Raw genomic sequence first — 26,750 nt, 5'->3', positions numbered from 1 at the left:
TTGTGTTGCTGTTGCTTTTTATTGGTTTTCTTGACAAGGTCAGTATTCTTATTCTAGATTTATTTTTCATCCTTGTTCTTGTTGTCTTATAACAGATTTAAACATTCTGTTCTTTCTGGCATTTTACATTGCCTCTTCATTTTCATTTTGTTTTTTGTGATCTCATTTCTTATTATTATTTTATTTGTAAAACACCAAGAATGTGCTAATTTTTTTCCTTCAGACAGTTTAGTCTGGCTTCTAAATTTGCATCAGATGGTGCTAGAGTCTTCATTATTTCTCCTTTTTTCCAAATCTTTGAATTATTATTTTGATTTCTGCCTAGTATTTTAGTTGTTTTTCTGCAAGACTTAGAGGGTCATTAACTAAAATGGGTTTAAGTTTCTGCCTTTCTTCCTTGGTTCGCCACTTGATACTGTAAGGGCTTGTACTATCCTACGTCACTCCTCTCAATTACTCTGTTCAACTCACACAGGCCCATGAAGATATCAGACTGATCCATGATGAATTACGCAGCCCCGAGGAGGGAGATGAGGTAGAGAGCTTTTAAGGCTGAACTGTCTCATTCAGTGAGCAAGCTCTCTCTCTCTCTCTGTTTACAAAAGTAATGTTTGGTTGGTTTATTGGGTTTTTTTAAAACATATGCATAACTGCCAGACATGAACTGGGGCCAGAAAGATGGAACAAAAGCAAAACGGCGAAATGTACTGAAGGAGACTGTAATGATGATTTGTTCTCCTGTGCAGTACTACATCATTGTTACTCTGTGTGCTCTGGTCCAAATCTAAGACCTGCATTGCAGCAGAAAATGTTTTCCCTCTTTTCCACCTTGAGCATTCGGCACTCTAAATTCTGTGTGATAACCGGCTCTTTATTGCAGAACATATAAAATGTTGCACTGCTCAGTCAGTATGTTACAGACATGTTCCATGATTTAGAAATGTCTTTCTGATTCTTTTCTGACACAGATCATTCAAAGTCTTCATGTGAACACTCTTACCTTCGGTAGGTTGTTTCTGTATGTGTCATGGTGTACAGGACTCTTTCAGCCTGATCTACATTAGCCTTTCTCCCTAATATTTCCCACCAGTACTTCCACTGGTATAGCTAAACCAATGGAAGCACTAATACAGGTAATGCAGTGAGTGCCCGTGTCTTACCCAAGATGCCGTGTTGACCTGCTGTGCGTAGCTAGTCATTACACTAGTGGAGCTGCAGTGGTGGTAGTAATCTCAGGGAAAAGGCCAGTGTGAGTGCAACTTGAATACTTGGTAGTATGCACAGTATGGTACAAGCTCAAAAGCAAGAGCAGTTGATTCTTCACATACCTGACCCTACATAGGTCACCTTTTGATAGGTTCCCATTTGAACACTCGCACACCTGTAATACTAAAGGAGGAAACTTTATACCAGAGCTGTCAGAAAAGAAAGTTTGCAAATCTCCTAGGTATTAAAACTTATTTAAAGAAATAATTCATGAAGTTATTCTTAGCTAAGCCTCTAAGGAGCAATCCAGTTGGAGGGTACAAGGCTGTACGTGTCTCTCAGAGTTCCTCAGGTCTTCTAGGTGCTACTTGCAAACTCCTGCCAGGCTCTGCTGCCTGGTTTCCCTCAGCCAGGTCTAGGCTGCTACCCATACTTGTTGTATTTTTATCACTTCCTGGTCTGGGTCATGCCTTCTGTTGGCTAATTGCTAATCTTCATTTGTGTCCATCCCTAGATATAACCTGTTGCCCAGTTTTAGCCTGCAGATCATTTTGAGGGAGGGGAATGCTTACTAATTAGCCTGAAAGGCTGGTTACTACGCCATGAATATTTGGTTGGTTGGTTTGTTTTGCAAGACAGGGAAACAGAAACAGTGACAGATTTTAGTAGCTTGAATGAAGTGATTGTGGTTGCTCATTACCAAATAAATGTGGTAATTTTTTCCCCAGTTTTGTTCAATGCTGAACATCTTTTTTAAAACCTGAGCATTAGTGCATCAAATTAGGCTAGTAATAGCTTGGCTTTGCAAAAAGCCATGTTAAAAGTGTCTTTTTAAAACATTCCTGATCATTTCGATCAATATATATTTCAAATGTCCCATAATAAAACTGGGCACTTGTATATTGACTTCCATGAAAAGATTCCAATCTGCTTTACAAACATTAATTTGTTTTACCTCATATGGGTGTTGTGAGGCTAAGTGTTAAAAATAAATTCACATTTAAAATAAAATGTTAGGAAAACTGTCTCATCTTCATTCACACACCCAGTCCTGAGTTCAAAGTTCCATTTTCCCCCTTGCTTTGGATTTTGGAGTTTGCGATGTCTTCAGTTATTGTGGTGGAAACACAGACTCCTCACCCCAGGCTTGCTATGCCTCTGTCTAGTGGTCAGAGCAGATGACTTGCTGTGTGAGTTTGGGCAAATAGCTGAACCTCTCTGGATAATTTTCAGTATATGTGAAGTGAGAATGACAACTAAAGGTGTATAATTCCTTGAAATCCTCAGATGACAGATTATACATGAGTGCACCCTGTTAATAAGTGAAGGAGCAGGTGGTTTTCCAGTTTTTAATTTTAAAATGCGTTTGTAATTTTGAGATAAAGATTTATAGGAGGGGTGGCCAACCTGAGCCAGAGAAGGAGCCAGAATGTACCAATGTAAATTGCCAAAGAGCCAGAGTAATACGTCACCAGTCCCCCCATCAGCTTCCCCCCGCCCAGCTCCCAGCGCCTCCCACCCCGCCGATCAGCAGCCCCGCTGATCAGCGCCTCCCCCTCCCTTTCTGTACCTCCCAATCAGCTTTTTCATGGCGTGCAGGAGGTTGGGGGGGGGGAAGGGAGCGAGGGCACGGCGGGCCAAGGAGAGTGTGAGGGAAGTGGTGGAGTGGGGGCAGGGCCTATGGCAGAGCCAGGAGTTGAGCAGTGAGCACCCCCTGGCACATTGGAAAGTTGGCGCCTGTAGCTCCAGCCCCAGAGTCAGCGCCTATACAAGGAGCCGCATATTAACTTCCGAAGAGCCACATGTGGCTCCTGAGCCACAGGTTGGCCACCCCGATTTATAGTCTGTTAATTAGAAAGAAACTTAAGCATTCTATGCTTTGCAGTTCACCTTTAAGAACAATGCTTTCCAAACTATAATACGATACTTTCGTTGCAAAGTTTTTGTACAGAATGAAAAATTGCTACGTGCATAGACAGCCAGTGCAGAGCTAGAGAGGTGAACTTTATTTTTCATGCATTATCATTTCTTTAAGTAGTTACTAACTTAAACAATTAAATAATAATGTTAATCATTAGAGTGCCAGTGTGTAGTATATGCTGAGTAATGCAATCTATTTAAGTATATGTATGTTCAATGTCCTTAGAAGTCTTAAGAATATGGAGATTTTTAAAAGTATGTAGCTAGGCCCTCTACTGATCACGCTGAGAATAGGAAAAAGGGAAAAGGAAGCGTTAAGCTAAGGAAAAGGAAGAGCTAATGGCGAAATAGAAGAGAAAGAAGGTGTAAGAACAAGAGAGAAGGATTAGGAAAATAAATAAGGCTATTCCTTATTGTAAATAAAAATATAACCACCAGGAGGGGGATCAGAAAATTATTCAAAACTAAAATAACAGCCATAATGAAGAATGTGATCCTGTTTTGAAATTAATGTAAAAAAACCCCTACCAATAAATCTAATGGCAAAAGGTCTCAGTCCACATAAAGGTCTGTCCCCAGACAGTTTGGAGGATTAGCACTTAAGTATTGAAAAGAAGAATAGTGGTTAAAATATGTGACCCAGAAGCAGGAGTTAGAGGTTCTATTCCCTGCTCTGCCACAGCTCTCTGTGTGCCTGTTTTCCTGCCTGTTAAAAGGGAACAAATATACTAAACTGACTTGCCAGGGATCTTGAGAGTGAGGTTTAGCTTATTTATGTTTGTGAAGCAGCTTAAGATCCTTGGATAGAAGAACATCAGAGTATTTTTATTTTTTTTTATTTTCCCACAAAAAGAACGAAAATTCTGAAAGAGAACAACTTTTGCTTCACTTTTCAGTCATGTTCCTTACAGCTTGTGGCACTGGGAGTGCTTTCAAAGCCAAGTTCTATAGACCAACCTAGCGCGGAAGTTTGCAGTGTTGTTGTAGCCACATTGGTCCAAGGATATTAGAGAGACAAAGTGGGTGAGGTAATATCTTTTATTGGACCAACTTCTGTTGGTGAGAGACACACACTTTCAAGCTCTTCTTTAGGTTTGAGAGCAGTTGTGAGCACTGGAATGAGATCTAGAAGATAAGGGAGTACATCAGCTTCCATCTATGAGATACTTTTTTCCCTGGTGACCAAATTGCAAATATGTGCCCCAGACAGCTGGGAGGATTTTCCCCCTTGTTTTACCTTAAAACCCTATTTCTTCCCAGAGGCCTTATTTTTGAGCCACCAGCAGAGGAGGACCGAATGCAACTCCTTTAGGAGCCTGTCACTATCTCACCTTAAAATTGGGCAGAAGATTAGCATCACCCCTTTTTCCCAACCACCTATGTGCCTTTAATTTTTCTTTTTTTTTTCCCTATCTTTTTGGTGCTTTAGTTTTTTTGTTTTAATAATTGTTTAAAAATCTAGAACTCCCAGTCTTTTACAGTTCATGTAGTTGTGTTTTGTTTCACATTTTTTCAGTCAGCATGTTTGAGACAGAGAAGCAGTATCTGGTGATTTCAGATGTTTACTCCAGAGTCTTGATGCATTTGAACTAAGGATAGATCTATATACTGTAAACCTTGCCAGATCTTCTTTCAAGTTTAAAGTGTCTGCACAGGAGGTCTTTAGGGTTAGTTAAGCAATCCCCTGGGGGAAGGAGCATTTCACTGAAACATTCTTTTCTGAAGAGACTCGAGAGCTCTAAGTCCTTTAGTGATGCTTATGTAGCATTGAGACATACCCATTTCTCATTTTTGAAGATGTGGCATATGGCTACATCAGGGAAGGCTGTGTGATGCTGATATGGTGGTGGGGTTTTTTTTTCAGGTGTTTGACTCCCACGTGAATTATGCCTCCATTGAATTTAGAGTTATTAATTCAGAGGTGGTATGCACCATCTCCCTCCCCCACGTACCACCAATATCCATGTATTTGCATTTTGTTCATGAGAACCACTGCATCCACTTGATCACTGATCTTACCACCCTTCCCTTCTCCAAGCACCCACTGCCACCTTTTGTAACATCATAGGCACTGCCTCTGGTGCACAGGGTAGGCTGAAGCACGACTGCATGCCTGATTTGGCAACTTTTTCCAAGTCATCACAAAGATTAAGTGGTGTAGTGGTCGAAGATCATAATTCTCACTTCCAGAGGAACTACCACCAACTTCATTACTTTCCAATCTAACTACAAAGAGTGAGTCTTTGCCCTGGCCTTCACAAATAAAAGCACATAACACACACATCAAAACAAACATACAAGAATTTTTTTCTTCTTGGGGTTTGAAGAAGGGACCACACATGACAGACGTTAGTCGTATTGCTTAATGCATTGTTGAAAAGCACTCAGATATAATGGTGATGGGCCTGTTATAAAAATGTGACTAGAACAGAGGGTCTTGTTGAGTCCTCTAGACCAGGAAGAACTTCCTCCATAGTACAGGTGCAATTAAGGATGCCCATTAAATTCAGGTAGTTTCAGTTGACATATGTAACTAGCATCCAACTCTATACTAATTCAGAAAATTAGACAAGAGAAGAGGCTGTATTTAACAGAGAAATTAATAAAAGTAAATAGGATTTGGACTGATGGTCACATCTATTCTAGCAGCACTTCTCTCACTTAGAGTCCATTACTCTTTACCTTCTCTTCCTCTCTCTTTCTCTCTCTTCTCCCCTCCCTGCCCCCCTTGTTTTATTTCTTTAGATCTAACTGGCTAAAGCCGTGCTGTGGGAGACGAGCAGCTGTGTGGCAGGTATTTTTGCTCAGTGCAAGTCTCAACAGTTTCCTGGTAGCCTGTGTAGTGTTGGTGGTGATTCTCCTGACTCTGGAACTCCTAATAGATATAAAGCTTCTCCAGTGTGAGTAGCAGGCTTTTTTAAAAAATTTGATCGAAGATAAATGATGTTTAGATTTAACTTGCTTGGGGGAGGAGGGTTGGTCATGTAAGTAGTTTAAAAGTTAGATAATGACCTTTACTGTACTTTTAATACAGTGGAACCCTGGTATAGTGAAGTCCTCCCCTTCCCCACAGAGCAAATTCGTTATGGAACAGATTTTCAGAGGATGCAGGTAGAATTCACCTGAAAAAAGGTGCCCACACCTTGTCCACCTGCAAAAACTGCACACTCCCATTATGATAACCTTCTCCAATTTGCATACACCAGAAAACAGGGCATTTGTGCAGTCAAAAGGACACTTCTGTGGTAGTTACATGTATGTATGCAAATAGGTATGTGTGGATTTTGCTGGTGCAGTTGGTGCTCTCTCTTTTAGTAATTTGTCCCTATAAACAGAGATTTGTTGGAACTGAAATTACAGTTTGTGTCTGGCAATGCATTGAAACAATTAAGGCTTTCCTTCTACTTCACTAACATATTGTAAGACAAATAACAACAACACAAGTGAAGTTTTGCTATATCTGAGTTCACTCTACACAGGTTCCATGGTACAGGCAATTTTTAATTGTGTTGCTTTGCTTCCTGGTTGAGCTGTTCTTTCACTGTTCTCTCCCTCCATTCTTTTTTGCTCAGTCACACAAAACTCATCTGAATGTAAGCGCCAACAAGTTTTCCTGTGCTAACTATTAAAGGTGCCCTTTAAAAAAGAAATTATGTAGAAATATATAGAAATAACTATAAGGGGTTTAGACACACCCACAATGGCAAAAAAATGAACCGTTAAAGATTAAGGAACTCTAGGGTGATATTCTTGAGCTTTGCTATTTGATTTCAGTGGTCTCAGGATTTCATCCCAAAGATCAGTTTATGTAGTGTAATGGAGTGCTGTAAAGCAGTGGTTCTCAACCAGAGGTCCAGGGCCCCCAGGCGGGCCGCGAGCGGATTCCAGGGGGTCTGCCAAGCAGGACCAGTGTTAGACTTTCTGGGGCCCAGCGCAGAAAGCCGAAGTCCCACTGCTGAAGCATGGGGCCCTGAGCCCTGCCACCTGGGGCTGAAGCAGAAGCCTGAGGAACTTAGCTTCACGGTGCCCTCTGTTGCATGAAGCCCTGGGCAATTGCTCTGCTTGCTATCCCTTAACACTGGTCCTGGCAGAAATCAGTTATTGTGGCACAGGTGGGCCATGGAGTTTTTAGAGCATGTTTTTTTTGGTGGGGAGGTGGGGCTCAGAAAGAAAAACCCGGCTTTAAAGGTAATATTAAGGGAGCCACTATTAGCAGCAGCCTGAGTTGTTGTTTTATTTTATAAGCTCTGTAAGAAGGAATGCTGACTGGGCCTTCTCCTACACCCTACCTATATTTGACCTGGTCCCCTTATACCTATCTATATCACACCTCAAACATTTCTATGAAACCATCCCTTCCAGCCTCAGACAACCCCATCAGCTATTTGTGAGGCTCTGCCATCCTTGCTAACCCAACGCCTCTGTAAACAGGGAAGTCAGGAGGCGGCACCAAAGTGCAGTCTTCCAAGTATTTGGGGTTATCGGCTATGGGATTCAATCTTTAGAGCTGAACTAAGAGAGGATCACAGAGAAATTCAGTGATGGCACTTTGATAGGTCAGGTGTGTGCCTAAGGCCCATTGCATATGCCTAAAGTTGCCACTGCTAGTAGAGCTAATGGTTGAATCCTAAACACTGGATTTATTTGCTTTTGTGGGTTTGTCTTAGACTTCTAACACTATTTCGGAAGGATCTCCTGCATTCTTCACCATTTGTTTCCCCATCAATACTCCTCTCTGAGGAGTGCTGCATGTGACGTCTTTCAGAGCCCACCAACCTCTACCCCAGAGAGGTTTGTGCCAGGCAAACAGATGGTACTAGGCTGAGCATTTTGTCTCTGCGCTACTCTCCATTCTTGCTGGCCCTGTGCGTAAAAGACAGCTGCATGGCAGTTCACTGCATTGACACTAAACCATCAACACACCATGCTTCTCATTATTTCAGTAGCTTTTGTTACATTGAATTCCTTGGGTTTTGTTCTTTAACCGCTTATGGAATATATGGGAGGAGTTAACATAAATACTATAATTCTGTGAAACGAAGACTGTACTTTTAACTTAATCTTTCAAAAGCCATTAGTGTGCAATTATGTTTTTTAAAAATGTAATTGTAGCATATAATAATTCCCTGTAGTATATGAAAGCAACGTATACAAGTGTATTAAGGATATGCTATGGTACATCACTGCCAATTTTGTTTCTAATAAAAGCCATTAATCCACATTAGAGACTGCAATCACCAAGGAAATCTGTTTTTTAAGAGTGTTTTTAATGGTTTTGAGTTACATGTGCAAAAATATTGTACAAAAAATTAAGCTTCTATGATTGCTAAAATCCCAGGGCAAAATTCTCCTCTCAGATTCATAGTGCCGATTTCAGTTGCACTTGGCACTTGTTCAGTGGGCACAACTCCTTGTTGTCATCAATGGAAATTGTATCTGCAAAAGTGCAGATTATGCAAATGAGAAATTAATAGACCTTGAGTGAATTTAGCATGAAGCATATTTGATATGGCAGACTCTATGTACATTAGCTAAATAATCTCTTATTACCCCAGTAATGTACGGAAGCACTGTTCTCCATATTTTGTGAATGGAGAAAGGAAAGCAGATTAAGTCACTTGTCCAGGGTTTGAGAGAAGGGGTTCATTAGCAGAGCCATGATTAGAATTCTTTAGTTTTTGGCTCCCTGTCCTCTCTAGACCATGCATCTCCATCTCTTTGCCAAACCACTTCCAATAGTGGTGGGAGTGACTTACTACTGCCCTTTTCCTGCAATTAGATAAATATAGGTACATCTGTATACCTGCATGAAGTCCTATTGAAATCAATGGGGCTCCACACAGGTGCAAGAATCCACCTGCATGTATCTGTTTCCTGGATCTGGGCCTATGTAAGTACTTGTATAGCTGTACAATGAAAATGAATATAAAGATGAAACCATGCCTTAGTGGGAATTTGTTTGGCTTTATTTCTTATAAGGGTTTGATCATTTCACAGTGTTAAAACAACAGTGTGACAGCTCAGAAGAGAATTGCAGCATGTTTGGAAATGATTTTTAATGATTTTTAGAGGTGCTGAATTTCTATAGCTCCCTTCACAGGTACTGGAACTAGGGGTGCTGAGGGAGCTCCTGCACCCCCTGGCTTGAAGTGGTTTCAGTTATATACAGGGTTTACAGTTTAGTTCAATGGCTCTCAGCACCGCCACTATAAAAATTGTTCCAGCACCCCGTCTCCCTTTTGAGTTCAGTGGGAGCTGCAGGTACTGAAAACCTACGGAAAAAAAAAAGATAAGTCGTAGCCTTTGACTGTTTTTTTGGTTTGTTTGATTTTTCTTCTTTTCTTTAAGAATGTTAATTTTTTTAAAAAAAGTTTACAAGCCCAAGAAATTCAGAGGTAAGGCTGCACTTCTACAACAAGCCAGATTCACACAAATAGTAGACTGTGACTGTGCCCCACTAGAGTTTGGACAATGTAGTGTTCTCACATTGTTTCTGAAACAATCGTGTTGTTTCTACAGTTCAGTGTGAGGAAGTCTGTATGTTCAGTTGGATGTCTTTAAGGAAGAGAAGGCAATTGAGAGTAGTGGAATGCCAACTCGGTTCATGGGACATTGATTCAGCTCTTGTTCAGGAACTTCTTGCCTGGAAGGTTCTTTGAAACTGTTTACTGTTGATACCACTCGGGCGCTTTAATTGTGTCACCATCATGCAGTATATCTAGCAGCCTTTGCTGCACATGTTGCAATATGAGAAATCCATTTCCCCCCACCCCAAATTCCCATATGTTATACCTTGCTTATACACTAGGGGGCAGTTGGAAGACTGCATGTCAATGGATTGGGATTAGAACGCTCCCCACAAATGGATTTCCCCCATTTCCCAGCCCTGCCCTATTGTTTAAGCAGCGTGTTGTTGAAATTATCTAAAGTATTGTCTGCTTATTTCTTTTTTATTAATCAATAATTGTGACTGCTGAAATTCATTGGTACCATACATGGCAATTTCTACTGACCCCCTATTACCATATTTTAAGGAATATCAGTGGCAACTAAAATGATGTTATTCCTTGAATCCTAATCCCCCTTATCTCCCATTATTCTGCTACAACCTGGCATCTTCATGCACACAAAGATGCCCAAAACACTTTTCCATTGTGCAGTAACTCAACCTATCTTCTGAAGCAGTTTTGATCCTTTGTGGACAAGCTCCTAGGACCTGGGCAGGCACACAGGGTTTGGGGGTAGAATTTCTTGTCTTCTTTGTGTTTTTTTCTGAGACTGCAGGAATATGAACTTTGATACATGTACTGAACACGACCTTTCAGTGTTCTGCTTTGCTATGTGAACAAAGCTCTCCTCATCCTAGACACCCACCATGTGCAGATAACCTTGCAGCTGAACTTGTCCAGAAAGTCCTCCATGTCTAAAAGGTACATTAACCCTTTATAGACAGCCCAGGCCCGAATCTTTCTGGCATGGTAATGCAGTGGTCCTCAGTGGGGTAACACAAAGACAAACTTGGCAGTTTGACAGCTATATGCTTACTGAAACATATTGTATGAAATGGTTTCATTCCTGTAATACATTTTTCTTTATTTTGAACCTGCATTGACAGTTTAGAGTTAAATGTGTTCATAGTATGTGTATTGTGTGAGCAATTCATCTTTATTAGGTGGTTTGATGTCAGATGATATTTCACATTTTTCTAATCCAGCTCAATTGTATTCAAATATTGTTAAAAATTACATTGGTTCTCCAAAGTATTTCTAATACTGGTCTCAATGCAGGTGTTCATTTTGGTTTTGTAGAATCAAACTAACTGTGAGTGGGGCAGGGACTTGATGCCTTGTTCTTCTGTGAAACCTGTGACCTATATGTTCCATAGTTAGACACCTGAATAAGCGATCAGTTCTGAAAATCAGGCCACTTACTTAGGTGCCTAATATGGATAAAGGGGCCTATGTTCATGCATCTGTTCTTGAAAATCTTGGTCCAAACAATTATTGGTCTTCCAGAATAAATTAAAAGATTTTAAAAAATTATTTAAAGGAATAATGACTAGTTATTTTTGTTAGTTTATAAAATTTTACTCTTAAGTTTTCAGTTGCACAGGATTTAGTCTCATCTCCTAGTAAAGCCAATCAGACTTGTGCCCCTATATCCTGGAACAATGACAATACAGGGTATTGCGCACCAAAGATTTGATTCTGTAGCAGCTCCACACATAGGACAGATGCAGAATCTGACCTGCATTGTCATTCCTGTGTTCCTCTTTTCCTACAGGGCTTCAAACTGGGCTGACAGCTTTTGATAGAATTGTGATTCATTTCCATCGCAAGCAGCCCACTGCCCCAACCAGGATGTGGGTGGTCTGACCTAGTCGTCAGAATAGAAGTCAGGCTGGGTCAGATACCAGGAGGTCAGAGGGCAAACTGGGAGTCAGGAGGCAGGGTCAGGTTACCAGGAGATCAGGCAGTAGGAGCAGGTGTTGCAGAGGATGCAGTCCCTAGCAAGGGAAACCCAGTTGCATGGACAATTTCCTGTTCCTGAGACTGGTTTAAATAGAAACTGAGGACCAGTCAGGACCCCCAGCATTCCACCAATTAGATCCCAGGATAGGAGTCTTCTGACAGAGGTCAGCTTCTATTCTGACAGTAATTAGGAGAACACTGGTTGGTGGGTTGGAACTTATTAGCACCTAAGAGCCCTATGGACTAGGGTTCAAGACACCCACTGCCTCCAAAACCTCTACTAGAGAAAGGGAATGGAGGGTCTCCACAATCACCAAGAAGAACTGGCTGAGAGGAGAGTGGCACAAAAGCCCCTTCCTAAGGAGTACTTTTCCTTTCTCAGATTGTCTTGGAGTAACCTGTCCCACACTGCTTATTCCAACTCCTAACTTTGTTTTTCAGAGGCTCCAACTGCATGTTTCACTACTGGAGTGACTTGCAGCCTCCTATCCACAGGTGGCTTACCACCAAGGTGACCTAATTTCAAAACAGAAAACTGGGACGAACCCATTCATTCCTTAGCCTCTCTCCTGAGACTTCCAGTTAGTGTAGGTTTTAGTGGTGTTGGCAACTGTGAACAGTGTCACCTGGGAACAATGAGTGAGATCACCTACTGATTTTACATAAGGCACTGAACAGCTATCAGATAACAACTTTATGGTCACTACTGACCTGAATTGATTTGAATGAGCAACTTAAGAGGGTAAAGCTCCATGTCCCATTGCATCTAGTCCCTTTGTTATATTTTCATTATAGTGTTTCAAATGATCTGCTTCTCCTAAATGTAAGTGGTGATGGTACTAGTCACCATTATATATAAGTTGCTACCTGGTACTAAAATTATGCTTCATTATATTGTGTTAATTACAGTTTCAAGTGCATCACAGTTTGCAGGAATTATTCACTGGATCAGCCTAGTCATCTTGTCTGTGTTCTTTTCAGAGGTATGTATAATGCGTGGTGAAACAATTGATTTGGATGCAGGACTCAGTCCTGCTCCCACTGATGTCAGTGGGAATTTTGATGATAGGAACAGGAGCAGGAACATGATGTGTTTTAAAAATAAAATAAGTCCGCTTTTGCCATTCATATTTGGAAAACCAAAAGATCTTGTTTGTATTGACAGTCGTTCTCTTTATTAGAGATAATTAGAATGGACCGGGAAAAATGAGAGAATGTTGCCATACAAATATAAGAGCAAAATTGTGAGGAGAGATAATTATACCTGTATCATCCCAAATCAGTCCCTTTAAATGATGGGAAACAGGCCTGGCTCTGAAGTCTTACTCCAGGAAATTTCTCATTGGCCTCAATCGGAATTTTGCTGTAATAAGAAATCCAAGACTTCATCTTATACAAAGCTTGGTTCTGAATAAGAATTAATCATGTCCTTTCATGATTTACTTAAACAGCTCTCTCTGTTTTTTCTAAATATTTTCCACCCATCTATATTACCGCTGTATAGGAAAGTAATTAAATACAGCAAATTAGATACAAAGTAAGACTGAACAATGGTGAATTTCTGTGCAAATGTGTATTTGTACCATAATTGCATAAATTCATTAATTGGAAAAGCCCATATTGATAATACAATAAATGACTAAATTGAAGTAATTGACTATAGTTTGCAACTTTATTCCAAAAAATTGTCATCTGTGTTGAACTATTAATATATCTAAAGTGCTTCCAAAACAGCAATTTGGATTATTCCTCCGGGACATGCTATGCATATTGTTACAAAAATCCTATTACGTGGTTGTGTGTTTTTGAATTACACCATCATCCATGCCATGTCAGAAGACTCCCTGGAATATCTACAGTCCTGAAGAATATTTTTCTAGTTTCGCTAGGGGAAAGGATTTGCATCCAAATAAAACAGAAGTTAGAGGCTGCACCCAAGAGTTCAGTTTAGCTTAAAAGGTTATGAGTATTCACCTGAGAAAAAGCAGAAGCCTTGATAGTCACAGCTGATGCTGGAAACCACTCTTGTTGGACAACTAGTTAGTTATATTACACAGCCATTTATTTCTATGGTTCTATTAATGGATTAAAAAAAATACCAAATTTAAGCAATGAATACACACAACCCTAAACCATACACTTTTGCTCCCAACTTTCAAATCCTGAGTCCAAACCTTTCCTACTGATTATGGTTCAGAAATAAATAAATACTAAGATAAACTTATTTTGAATATGATAGGCAAAGTTGTTTGGCTACCCTCCATCCCCGTTTTGTGTCTGTATTGTATTTTTTCTTCTCTCTGTGTTTAGGACAATACGGGTATTGGGAGTGAATCTCCCCTCACTGCATTTAGTACCCCTTGTTCTAATCTTGTTGGCACCCACTTTGCAGTTTGCTTCCATCTTTCCAAATTGATGAATTTCATTCACCCGTTTGACCAAAGTTTGAATTTACATTAAAAAAAATACCACCAATAAAGACATGAAGTAGCCATATGAGGCGCACAAAGCGGCTAGGATTTTTGGAATTCTGTTCATCAGTCAAGCTTCTGGAAACTTTTAAGAGTCCTAGACTGCGCTAATAATAGCTGCAAACATCATGTACTTCACCACTGTGACAGAAGCAGCTCCACAGACCACCTGAAAGCACTTTATAAACCACAGATCGAGAACCACTGGGGAAGGGGAAGAGTGAATTTTTCACCTTTGCTGCTGCTGTTGTTTTGCTGGAGATCGTTCTCTACAACATTGAATTAACAGGGCAGCAACAAATCTGTTTACATTGTGATGATTAGCATCAACATAGAAAAGAGAAACTTATTTTTCTCATCTAAAATGAACGCTTAGAATTTCCAGACTATTGTCCAATGCTCCGGAAATTGCAGGCCGTGAAAAAGGCAGAGGATCTCTTACAGCATTTTCATTACATTTATTTAATTCCTGTTCCTCATGTAAGTGATTTGTCTTTGTTTGGGGTGGATAGAAAAGAATTTTGCTCTGTGGTTCAGTGAGGCTTTTACAATCATTCACTGTTCAGACCAGGCTAGGCAGAGAGATGGTATAATGATTTCACAAAGAGGGTAGGGTTTCGTTTGATTGATCAGACCTTATCAGATGCCTGTTGAGTATGATCCATCACTTATAATACTATTTTCCCCAAACCACACAAAGGCACTTGTGCTCAAAATTTGGAAAATTGTGGATTGATCGAAATCTTTGGTTATAATGGATAACGTTTGCAACTTTAACTATAGTACACCCATTTTATTGTCTCATTACAGTTAAATAAGAGCTGGCTTTCTGCTTGATTGAAATGTAGTGGACAAATGTGCCAGGTACTTGCAGCCGCTAACAAAATTAAGTTGCTACTCCTCGAGCATTTTCCTTCTATCTTTACACTTGTGCTACAGCCACAAGTCTTAACCTGAATTTACTGCAATGTGTTAATTTTATATTCTCCTCGTGTTAGTCTCCGCAAACTTTCCAATATATCACAATATCTTTTTTCAGTGATGTGCATATAACTTCTGCAAATGCTCAAATTAGATTTACTGGTTGTGATGCTTTGCCTGTTAGTGTCTGTTTACATATGTCAAGCCCGTACACCAAACAATACCCAGATGTTAAGACAGAAGAGGAGATAGAATGTCAGAGGGATATTGGGGCAAAAAACAAAAGCAGCAGTCAAGGCTAATTCAGGATTGCACCATATCAAGAGGGTAAAACCAGCCCTGATTATACTTGGATGAGAAAAGGCAGACAGAGGAATTGGCATCGACTTTGGTAAGTGGCGTAGGGTCTGAATATATTTTAAATAATCTTATGACTTTGGTATTAGTGGCCAGATTCTGCAGCCCTCGCTCAGTCCAGTTGTTCCATTGAAGATAATGGGACTGTTCCTGTGAGAGAGGCCTGCAGGTGTGGGCTTTTTTAGCCTGTAGTACTCCGCTGTTGCATTGCTTTATATAGGCCCAATTCAGCACAGCATGTAAGCACTCTACTGACTTTAGTTACAGGAGTAGTCCCATTGAGGTCAACAGGACTGTTCCCATGCTTAAAATTAAGTACACACTAAATCAGGGTCTTTTTTTCCTCAAAGGTTTTGGAATGGGAGAGCACTCAGCAGGGTTTGGGGTTCCAGTAGTTAAGGTGTTAATTGTCTGGGTTTTTTAAGTTTGAGTTAAAATGTATTAATTGGCTTGTCGCATTAAGAAGAGAAAGAGGACAAAATGAAACATATCACTCAAATTACATATAAACAAAAAATATTCATTGTAGTCTCTCATACTTGTACTCCTCCTTCATAATAATCTCTAGGAAGATTAAAACGTCTTAGGGGAGAGTCCTACGGAATTTAATTAGAATTAAGCCAATATGGTTCTGTAGACGTTACTGGGGGAAAAGACCTATAGAATTTAAGAGAAAATAATATTCTTTCTGTATATTTTTCTAAAAAATCCCATAGTAGTAATATAATTCTCTATTAAATGCTGTATGTTTCAAGCAACCTATCAGTATAGAAAAATTAGAATTTAATGGAAAAGTATATGATTCTTCCATAATGAACTGGAGCTTTACCTTTCTGAATGTTTTCCTCCATTCCCTATGCATACTAGTTTTATTATCATAGGGTTCCTTAAATGTGCTGGATTGTTGGCCATGTATGTGTATTGGGGGAGTTGTTAAGAAGAATTGATATTGATAACATTTGGTTTTGGGAACAGGTGGTGCAGAGGAAAACCTAGAAAAAATTACATGGATTTTATAAACTGATATTTAAAAAAATCAGTTAAACTTTGGCTGTGGAGTCTTTAATAGAGTGCAGAAGTTTAACTTCTAATGTTTTGGAAATCTAGCTCTGCTCAGCCATCCAACTTTGTCGCTATACAACAAGGTGGATTCAGGAGACCATAGGATTTTGTGGTGGGATAGGACTTTAGCACAAAGCCTTCCTAAAGTTTCATCCCTCTTATCTCAATCCCTTTTTCTCAAGAACATTTCTGACCCATGCAGTGTGCTAAACTGGTGCTTCAGCTGGACTCTCTTCAAGCTTGATTTCTTGCTGCTGATGAGATTTCTGCATCTTCTACACCATTCACCAGGGATGTAGATAAAACCCCTGGTCCAAACATGACCAGAAGGAACTTCTGATGTAGGAAAGTCAAAGACTAAGTTTGTATCAAATTCATATTTGCTTCAAGGTAGCGTGATGTCAGCAAATAGGTCACTGAGCCATGTCCGTAAAACAGTTCTGAATCTAGAATTCTGAGTTTAGAATCCATTGTCATTCTCAATTACTATATTCTAAGGACAAACTTGGTACAGTGCATGTTACAGGAATGTTTGTCTGAATGCACCTGTAGAATTTAGATACTATGTAATATAGGTAAAAAAAAAAAAGAAGAAAAGAAAAGATAGTTGCTAGTGTTAGAGAATTTATGTGTTTATGCCTGCAATCTTGGTGTCACTCTGCTATTGCAGTTAATTATTAATTATTGTGGATATATTGTACAATAGAACGCAACAATTATAATGCAGAGCATGTGGAAAATATTTTGTACTATTTTAATAATGTGTGAGATGTAGTCAACTCTTACCCTTTTCTTTCCTTTTCCTTTTAGAAGTGTGACTGACGAGAAGCTGAATGAGATGATACCCATGTGGTAGAACCCTGAGTGTCAGGTTAAAGATAACATGTTCCTGATTCTCCAGTGGTATGGTAATGGTAGGTACTAATAATTGGGGAAGCACTTCTAAGAACTGTCAGCCCAAAAAAGGTAAATTAAAACACTTCTAAACAGTGTTTGAAATGAGTAATTAGTGGGATGACCTGGGTTGCAGGAGATAAAACTCTCATAGATGATGTCGCGGAGTGAGGGGGAGTCAGGACCCTGCACCGCCACTTCCTGCAATTCACCGTGACTCTTAGCCAGCCAGTAACACAGAAGGTTTATTAGAGACGACAGGAACACAGTCCAAACCTGAGCTTGTAGGCACAGACAGGACCCCACAGTCAGGACCTTCTGGTGGGGGCGGGGGGGGGAGAGGGCAGGGAGATTAAAACCCCAGACCTGGGGCTCCCTCCTCTTCCCCAGCCAACTCCAAACTGAAACCCATGCCAGCCATCTCACCCAGCCTCCCCCCAGCTCCTCCTCCAGCCTTTGTCCAGTTTCCCGGGCAGGAGGTGTCACTTGGCCCCAACCCCCTGGCTCAGGTATCTTCCCTCAAGGGAAGTCTCCCATCCCCAATGCAGACAGTCCCTGTGAAACTCTCCTCGCTGTGCTGCGGTGATCCAGGTGCCAACGTGTCATTGCATCTATGTTCCATGAAAAATGTGCAGCTGTAACAAAACCATCTTCTGTGGTTTTCCATATTAAACATATTTGAAGTTTTAAAAAAAAAACCACTCCCAGGTCAATACTCCCCCCTCCCTGCTGCGTCACAGATGAGTACAAGGTATTCTTCTTGGGAAAGGTTTACTCCAGGTATTTTGAGTAATCTGGTGCATTACAAAACAAAAGTTTGCTTTTCCGAGTAATTATGCCAGCAAACAATAAATGCTGGGGTGGGGGGAGGGGACAGGAGAGAGCTACACCAGAGATTGGAAAGGTCTCTCTTTCCCCCACACTCCTCTGTCCTCAATCTTCCCCTTTCAGTACAAACAGTACTGCTGAACTAAACATAGTTCTCTCCTTTACCTAAACCTGATGGGCCAAATACATCCCTTCACTCACTCTTTTGGTTTCTTTACTCTAGGGATGAATTTGACCCAGTGAGTCACAGAGTAATAAATTATATATTAACCGTGCAAGGAATAAAGTATGTAAAAAAATTATTGAGTGTACATTCACGGTAGGCTAACTTATGCAAATTGTGGGAATTCACATGGCTGGCTCAGCAAAGACCTCAGCCAAGTTTCCCTACCAAATTAGATAGAAAAATTGTAGTACCACTGCAGAGAGCTAATTCTCTTTACTTGGCAATAGTAGGCCACATTGTTAAGGGGACACTATCAACTATTACATTTCTGTCTGAAAACTATACCTTTTAGTAACACCTAAGATTACTGTAATGAAAATAATTTACTGCAATTATTTTTCCAGTTTCTTTCTGCATTTGATAGCGCTTGTTGTGTAATCAGTTATTCAGTTCCTATCTTAATGAAAACACATTTACAAACATCTGAGGTAAAAACATTTGTAAAGTTTTGGGTTTTTAAAGGAATTTTTTATTATAAGTTCAGAGTGTTCTATTTAAAAGATGCTGTATCACAAACTGAATATCTTATAAATTTTTCAATTTTAAATAATTCAAATTGGCAATGTCCCTTTAAGCCAAAAGGTAATATGTACAAGTGTATTAGATGCTTGTATTCAAGTTTACGCATCAAAATTGCAATGTAGCTTGACAGCTACACTGTAAAACAGAACATCTACAGGTACACATATACTATAATGATAGAAAATGTTTATACATAAATAACAGAATAAAACCCTTCTCATTTTTGCCTTTTTCTTACAGAGACCAGTTTAAGTGGCATTGTATCATATTGCTAGAGTTCATGCTTAAACTTTGGTAAATATTATAATCACAATTCAGTTTTAATTCATTTCCATTTCCATTATGCAAACAAGATGTTCTAATCATTATTCTCCTTTGTCTTTCAGATCCTGCCACAGATTTTGTTTTTAAATGCACTGTACAAATATATCACATTAAATATATTTTTGTTTGCCCAAGAAATATGTTTGATTGTTTGGGGAAAAAAATTAAAATGTTATTTGTAAATAACACCAACATTTTTTTATTCCAGTATTTTTCTATTTATCATTTACTTGACAGGTTCAAAATACTATATATGGAAATTTGTCTAGTTACGCTTTTTTGAGTGTAAGAGTTCTCAACAGCCACCATGGAAGCGTGTTGCCAACATGTGTTCTCTGTGAAGGCCAGGGGTTAGTGAGAGAGGGTGATATTAGCTTGGAATTACATTAATAAGCATTGGCTGATGTGTACCGAGAACACTGCAGGTGTATGTTTCAGATACACACAGTGTTTAAGACACATTAACCATGCCCTCCTAGCTATATGGCCACAAAGCAGAAAATGAATGCATGATTAAAAAGACCTCTGTACAATTTTTTAACTTAACACTTTATAACATTTGATAAATGATCTGGAGGATGGTGTGGATTGCACCCTCAGCAAGTTTGCAGATGACACTAAACTGGGAGGAGAGGTAGATACGCTGGAGGGTAGGGATAGGATACAGAGGGACCTAGACAAATTAGAGGACTGGGCCAAAAGAAATCTGATGAGGTTCAACAGGGACAAGTGCAGAGTCCTGCACTTAGGACGGAAGAATCCCATGCACCGCTACAGACTAGGGACCGAATGGCTAGGCAGCAGTTCTGCAGAAAAGGATCTAGGGGTTACAGTGGACGAGAAGTTGGATATGAGTCAACAGTGTGCCCTTGTTGCCAAGAAGGCCAATGGCATTTTGGGATGTATAAGTAGGGGCATTGCCAGCAGATCGAGGGACGTGATCATTCCCCTCTATTCGACATTGGTAAGGCCTCATCTGGAGTACTGTGTCCAGTTTTGGGCCCCACACTACAAGAAGGATGTGGAAAAATTGGAAAGCGTCCTGCGGAGGGCAACAAAAACGATTAGGGGACTGGAACACATGACTTATGAGGAGAGGCTGAGGGAACTGTGATTGTTTAATCTGCGGAAGAGAAGAATGAGGGGGGATTTGATAGCTGCTTTCAACCACCTGAAAGGGAGTTCCAAAGAGGATGGATCTAGACTGTTCTCAGTGGTAGCAGATGACAGAACAAGGAGTAATGGTCTCAAGTTGCAGTGGGGGAGGTTTAAGTTGGATATTAGGAAAAACTTTTTCACTAGGAGGATGGTGAAACACTGGAATGCGTTACCTAGGGAGGTGGTGGAATCTCCTTCCTTAGAAGTTTTTAAGGTCAGGCTTGACAAAGCCCTGGCTGGGATGATTTAGTTGGGGATTGGTCCTGCTTTGAGCAGGGGGTTGGACTAGATGACCTCCTGAGGTCCCTTCCAACCCTGATATTCTATGATTCTATGAATGTTCTGTTGATGAAAGGTGCAGCCCTGAAGACTGAAGGCATCTGTCAACAGAACGAGCAGCTCTCAGGCTTGTTTACAGGAGCCCTCCCATGTGTCTGTATTCTGTTCTGGAGACTCTGCCTCTAGATTGAGAGGCTGGGGCAGACTTCACGGTTGCTCTTCCTTTGGTCTCTGTCCAGAGACTATCAACAAGGGTGCTGATTGTGAGGGTGGTTTTCCCTGAGGTGGACACCTATCATCTAGAAACTGGACCAAGACCCACCAGTTCGTTCCACATACACCACGAAACAGCCATCAAATAATTATTCACACCAGCACAATAGAGGTAAAAAGCCTTTGTGACTGGCTACCCTTAAAATGAGCTAGCCAGACCCCTTAAAATGACAGTATTGCAGCCTGATTAAAACATTGTGGAGAGGACTTAAAGCAGCAACTACATTATGTGAAAAAATTTTTATGCCCCCTCAATAGAGTGTTTCAGACAACCCATATTCAGGGTTGTGAGCCAAAGAGTTCTGCTGTTTATTCTCTTTGTAGTGGATATACCTTATTATTCCAAAGATAAATGTCTGTGCATTCTGTCCACGGAAAAAAGAAATGCATTTCATAAGCAGTTTCTGAGTATATGCTAACTATTTAGCAGTCCTCCAATTACTCATTGACTTAAAATTTCACAAATACTTTCTAAGCATAGGACAAAATGGGCCAAACTCATCCCTCATGTCGCTCCATTGAAGTCAATGGAGTGGCAACAGGGAAGAATGTGTCCCAAGATTTAAATGAAGGAATGTTTCCTTTTAAATTTCCTATTAACAGCCTGCTGCAGAATTTACTTTGCCTGTCTTTTAGCTTACTTGCTGAAACCTTCTTTGCAAATTCTTGATCAGAAACTCAGCAGATTTTTACAGGAGAAACAAATCTTCCATTATAGACATGCCTTCCAGGATTTGATTCTGTTTCTGGAAAGGAGCTGGTAGGGTCAGGGCTTTTGAATATGACTTTTTTTGTTTTTCAAATCCTTGTCCTTTTGGAGCAGGGACTGAGAACTCTGACACTTACAGGACAAGTATGGAATGTCAACCAATGTGTGTTTTCAATGGGAATGCTGTGTAATGAAAATGCTGTAAGTGCAGGACTATACAGATGTCCTAAGAGCCTGATCTTGAGATTTGCTGAGCACCTGCAACTCCAGTTGACTTCAGCTCCACACCAGGATTTGAATTTACTCCCATGTTCATGCTCTCACATAATACTGCTGTGCGTGGAATTGTTAGAGGAGCTGTTCCTTAGATGGAACCTTAAAATGTTATGAAGTTCTTTCTGCCATTTGAACAGGGGGTTTTTTTTGTTTGTTTGTTTGTTTTTTTAATATGGAGATATACCTATCTCATAGAACTGGAAGGGACCTTGAAAGGTCATAGAGTCCAGTCCCCTGCCTTCACAGCAGGACCAAATACTGTCCCTTATTTTTGCCCCAGATCTCTAAATGACTCCCTCAAGACAGTTGCAGTCTTGCTCCACAGACTCAGATGTCCAATGCTGTGTGTGAGCTATTTTTAAGTGCACGTTAGCCGATCCATTTGCCTGTGTAGTCACTGAACTACTGGTATTGTTCTTTTAAAAACTCTGGGTTTGATTATGCAGTGCCTTGCAGCCAGTGTAGTAATTTATATCTGTGTAAAGTGAGTATAGAAGGCTACCCATCTGTTTTGGAGCAATTTCAACTCACTTTGTTCAGGTGAAAACAGCTACAGAAAGTGCAAGGCAGTGGATAATCAGGCTCTTGCGTATGAACAGTGTTATTCAGAAGAACCCAACGCTATTCTGTGACTACGTTACAGTTACTGTATTCAGAGTGTGGTAGCAGCATAAACCCAGAGTTTTTGTTTTTTTAATATATTCATATTTGGAATGAATAGAAGACATGTATATTCACAGCCATTTTCATTCTTTTTTCCTGCAAAATTCCGACTCCTTTCCTGGCCTGGGCACCTCTCTCACATATCTACCAAGCTCTCTCTGATTAATTTTATTTTTAGACATGCAGAATAACATTTTGGTGTACTTTACAAGCCACACATCTATGTTTTAATCCTCCTCTTGCATGTAAAGTACATTTTAATCTGAGTTCTGCACTGCCACAGGCAGAATGGAGCCCTAACTTTTGTGTGAGTGAAATTACAGTAATTTTTAATTTTAATTTGATCTTTTAAAAACACCAACACCAGAGAAAAATGTGAAAGATGCTGTTGGAATTTTCATAGAAATTCATCACTGTTTCATGGTATGTTCGCTTATTATTCCTCCTTTCTAACTAAATACATTAACCTTATGCTGTTTGCTTAATAGCAAGAGTGGGTGCAGACATTTTCCTCCCTGCACTCTGACTCCCTGGGACGTTAAAATGAGGAAATGCTCCTTTGCTGTGAAGAGAGAGAACAGCAGCCCAGGAGCATGTAGGGGTTAATTGTCTTATTAATTCCAGGAGATTTCTGAATGAGTGTCATGCAAATTATAATAAATTGCTGTCTTTTTCTTAATATTTCTTGTTAGACTATTTTGAGAATTGTGGTTCTCGGTATATGGGATTATATTGAAAACAAAATAGAGGTAAGTACCACAGCCAATGCTGTTTGTATTTCAGCATGGCAAAGTACAAATAATTAACTATTTCTGCAGTGTGTGCTTTAGCTATAAGAGTTGATGCATTTACACTGTCAGAGATTTATGGATGTTACTCCCTGCACACAAAGGTGAAATTAGATGCAAATTAAAACATTGTCCACAGTGGGAAGTATCAGACCGATGCTGGTTAGAACAGTGTTTTAAACACATTTGTTTCCATCGCAGTTTTTGTGTGATTTTGCTGACTGGTGTGGATAAGAATTTCTTTTTGAGACCCAGGCGAGTTAAACTGTGGTTATATGATCCCTGTCGACATTATAATGATAACACAGTCTGAGGATCTGGTTAACAATATGATTGAGATTTGTAGTGTAGATGAGGCCTAACCATGTTTCCATAATCAAGTTAAAACTAGAGCTGGTAGGAAAATTTTCATCAAAAAGAGTTTCTATTGGAAAATGCTACTTTAACACCAAACATTTTCACTAATTTGTATAGATTTCAACAAAAAATCATTTTTGGAAAAAACATTTCAAAAATGTTGAAATGTCCCATTTTAATATTTTCAGAACTAAAACTTTGGATTTTTTTTTTTGTTTCAAAAAAAAAAATTGGCTTTTCCTCCCAATCCAGAGTGGAAAAAAAAAATCAAAATCTCAAAATTTCTATGGGGGAGAAAAATCAGTTTTCAAACTAGTTCTAATGAAAACCCTGAAATTCCAAGTAAATAGCCCATTTATGGGGACATTAAGTATCGTCTGCAATACGATTTTTTAAACTGTGTTGCTAACCCACTCCCCAGACTTGATTCTGGCTGTAGTATAGACAAGGAATAGACTAATCCCCCACCATACAAATAATCTGTCACAATTTTATAAACAGAAAACAAACTCCTGTCCATACTTGCCAAGGAGACCATGGCTGGAACCTGCTAGCAATAGTGGTGTTCAAGCATGTTTGTAGCTATTATGGTTCTGACCAAGAGTAGATAAGGCCTTAATGTACATAACTAACAAAATGGTAATTACTTAAGAGTTTACACAGCTAAAGTGCAACAGTAGTTAGTGTACATTATCATTTCAGTAATTATAGGATTGTTGTGATAGAAACAGGGATTAGATGGAACGTAGAGCTAATAAACTAAATGCTGTGCGGGAGAGGACAGGAAATTTGGTTTTCATTACATATAAAGCCACATTTAGAAGTGCGCAAATCTTCCATAACTAAACCTCAAACCATTTTATCTGACTTGCATATTCCAAGTGAGACATACAGTATGGGTTGGAAGCCAGGTGGCACTTGATATTATCCAGCAAAACATCAATTTCAACAGAGTTTCATTTCACTTTTTAAAGGGAAGTGTTATATTCTAGCATCCTCCAGATGGTGCCAGTGAGGATTACAATTTGTTATTTGCATCTTTCCAGTGGATTACGTTTATGTTCAGTTCTTGATGTCTGTTGCTTACAGTGGGGTACATCCGGTTTCCCTGTGCAAACCATGAGTAAATGGGCCTTGAGCTTGGTCTTTCCAAAGGGGCTGGGGGGCACAGAATTTTGCCTTATGCCTTTCCAGGATGTGGTGGGCCAGCCCAAGCATTATTGTTAGCATTGCCCTCAATTCCATTCTCTCTGCTTTTCCAATGATCCCAACCTTGACATGCCATTTGTCCACTTCTCCCACAAACCTTTCCATGCCTTCTCACCACATTGCCTTCCGCACATGGAATTGCCCTTCCTGAGCTGATTCCCCATGGCCACTAACCTCTCCTTATTCAGATCTCTCCTGAAGATCCATGTTTGCCAGGACACCTACAGGAAGCTAGCCAGCTATAATAACACGGTCATGGAGTCCTTGGGGATAGTCTTTATATCTCTGACAAACACAGACTATCCCAGCATTGAATTACTAGGATGTGGTCAAGTGCCACCTAGTCACTTTACTTGTTTGTTGTGCCCCTTTACTCCACCTCTTTCTCCCTACATCTTTTTAAAATGCAAGTTCTTTCAGGCAGGGACAGTGCCCTATTTTGTGTTTGTACCGCACCTAGTGGCTGGTAATAAATAGCAATAATAACACCGCTCCTGGGTTGTAATAGCATTTGGGGCATCACTTCTACATGGAGATGTTGGCCGATGGACTAGTTGCAGACCTCCCTGGCCATGGCTCCCCCATACTTCTAAACCTGCAGATGATGTCACAAAGGAGTTCTGCTTCACAGCATACAGAGGATGCAGCTTTTTTGTGGCCTGCTCACCTCACCTCGAAACACACACAGTTTATAACTGCACCACTTTTGTTAATGAAGAGCTTTCCAGGATCACTAAGGAGGGTGGGAGGATTTGTGACCCTTAGAAAGGGTTTGAAAAGGCTATTCATTAAAAATCTCTCTCATTTTAGGTATTTGATGGTGCTGTAATAATTTTATCCTTGGCTCCAATGGTGGCCTCTACAGTGGCAAATGGCCCAAGCAGTCCTTGGGATGCCATCAGTCTCATTATCACTCTGAGAATTTGGAGAGTTAAGAGAATTATTGATGGTAAGTGGTGATTAAACTTTCTGTCTTGAGAACCGGTTGGTTGGGTAAGAAAAGGATTGTAACACTCAGAATTGCTTTTAGAAAATATCTTTATTGTTCTCGTTCCTCTAAATTTTAAAAGCAATGAACAGTGTTGTGACTCCCACTGGTGAGAATAGGAATTAATTCCATGGTTCCTTTATGAATCCTTCTTGCAGCTGCTCTTTGCCGCCCCCAGCATCCTCTATCGTGCCAGTCTACTTTCAGTTCCTGCCTCTGGTATAACTTTGTCTGATTCCCCATGCTTTCTTTGCATCTTGGAGGTTCCCCACAGAAAGTTTTCCACAAATCTGTTTATGCTATTAATTTGAGCATAATTAGCTGTGTGCCAGGGCTGTTTTGCCCAGGATTCCAGGACATACCTCCATTGGGAAGCTCTTGGAGAGAAGCGAGGAGCTCGAAGAGTTAAGACTGCAGAGAACAGGAGCAGTGTCTGAGCATGAAAACAAGAAGGGGCTATTAGCATAGGTGGAGGGCAGTCAGATCTATTATTAAACTGTAAATTGTTTTACTATCGGTGTATGGGATTCCAGGATGCAGGGAAGAGGAATGCAAAATGAATGAGGCCAAGGCAGGATCACTTTGCTTCTGTGAGAGAAAGAGCGTGTCACAGTGGCATTTGTGTTCTATACACTGAGGACTCCCAAGTTCCAAAGGGAGGGTATGCAGCCCTGTATGGGGAAGTACTGAGACCAAAGTTCAGGATCTGATGCAGGTTGTGAAGAACATCAAGAAAAACAGTAAAATTTGCATAGTCCCCTGAACAAAGTGAGCTGGCCTTAACTGTGACTTTGTGAAGATTTTCAAAGGCATAAATGGCAGGTAGGCATCCATCTCCTATTGGAAGG

At 40.1% G+C, this 26,750-nt stretch overlaps 1 protein-coding gene across 4 annotated transcripts in view; it reads left to right on the top strand.

Annotated features, from left to right (window-relative positions):
- The window catches only part of TMEM266 (transmembrane protein 266), a 125,347-nt gene that overhangs the window by 55,337 nt on the left and 43,260 nt on the right, over nucleotides 1-26,750 (top strand). For 2 of the 4 annotated variants that reach the window (XM_074966064.1, XM_074966063.1), the window contains 4 exons: nucleotides 5,872-6,026; nucleotides 12,507-12,580; nucleotides 23,253-23,309; nucleotides 25,725-25,863. In XM_074966064.1, coding sequence (XP_074822165.1) covers nucleotides 5,872-6,026; nucleotides 12,507-12,580; nucleotides 23,253-23,309; nucleotides 25,725-25,863 — 425 coding nt within the window. Of the gene's footprint in view, nucleotides 1-5,871; nucleotides 6,027-12,506; nucleotides 12,581-23,252; nucleotides 23,310-25,724; nucleotides 25,864-26,750 lie in introns of those variants that run through there. The other 2 variants (XM_074966066.1, XM_074966065.1) reach the window with 2 other exon arrangements.

This window comes from Natator depressus, chromosome 10, assembly GCF_965152275.1.
Source record: "Natator depressus isolate rNatDep1 chromosome 10, rNatDep2.hap1, whole genome shotgun sequence".
NCBI classification, from domain to species: Eukaryota; Metazoa; Chordata; order Testudines; family Cheloniidae; genus Natator; species Natator depressus.
Note: the sequence above shows the minus strand (reverse complement) of the source record. Positions and strands in the feature narration are given on the sequence as shown.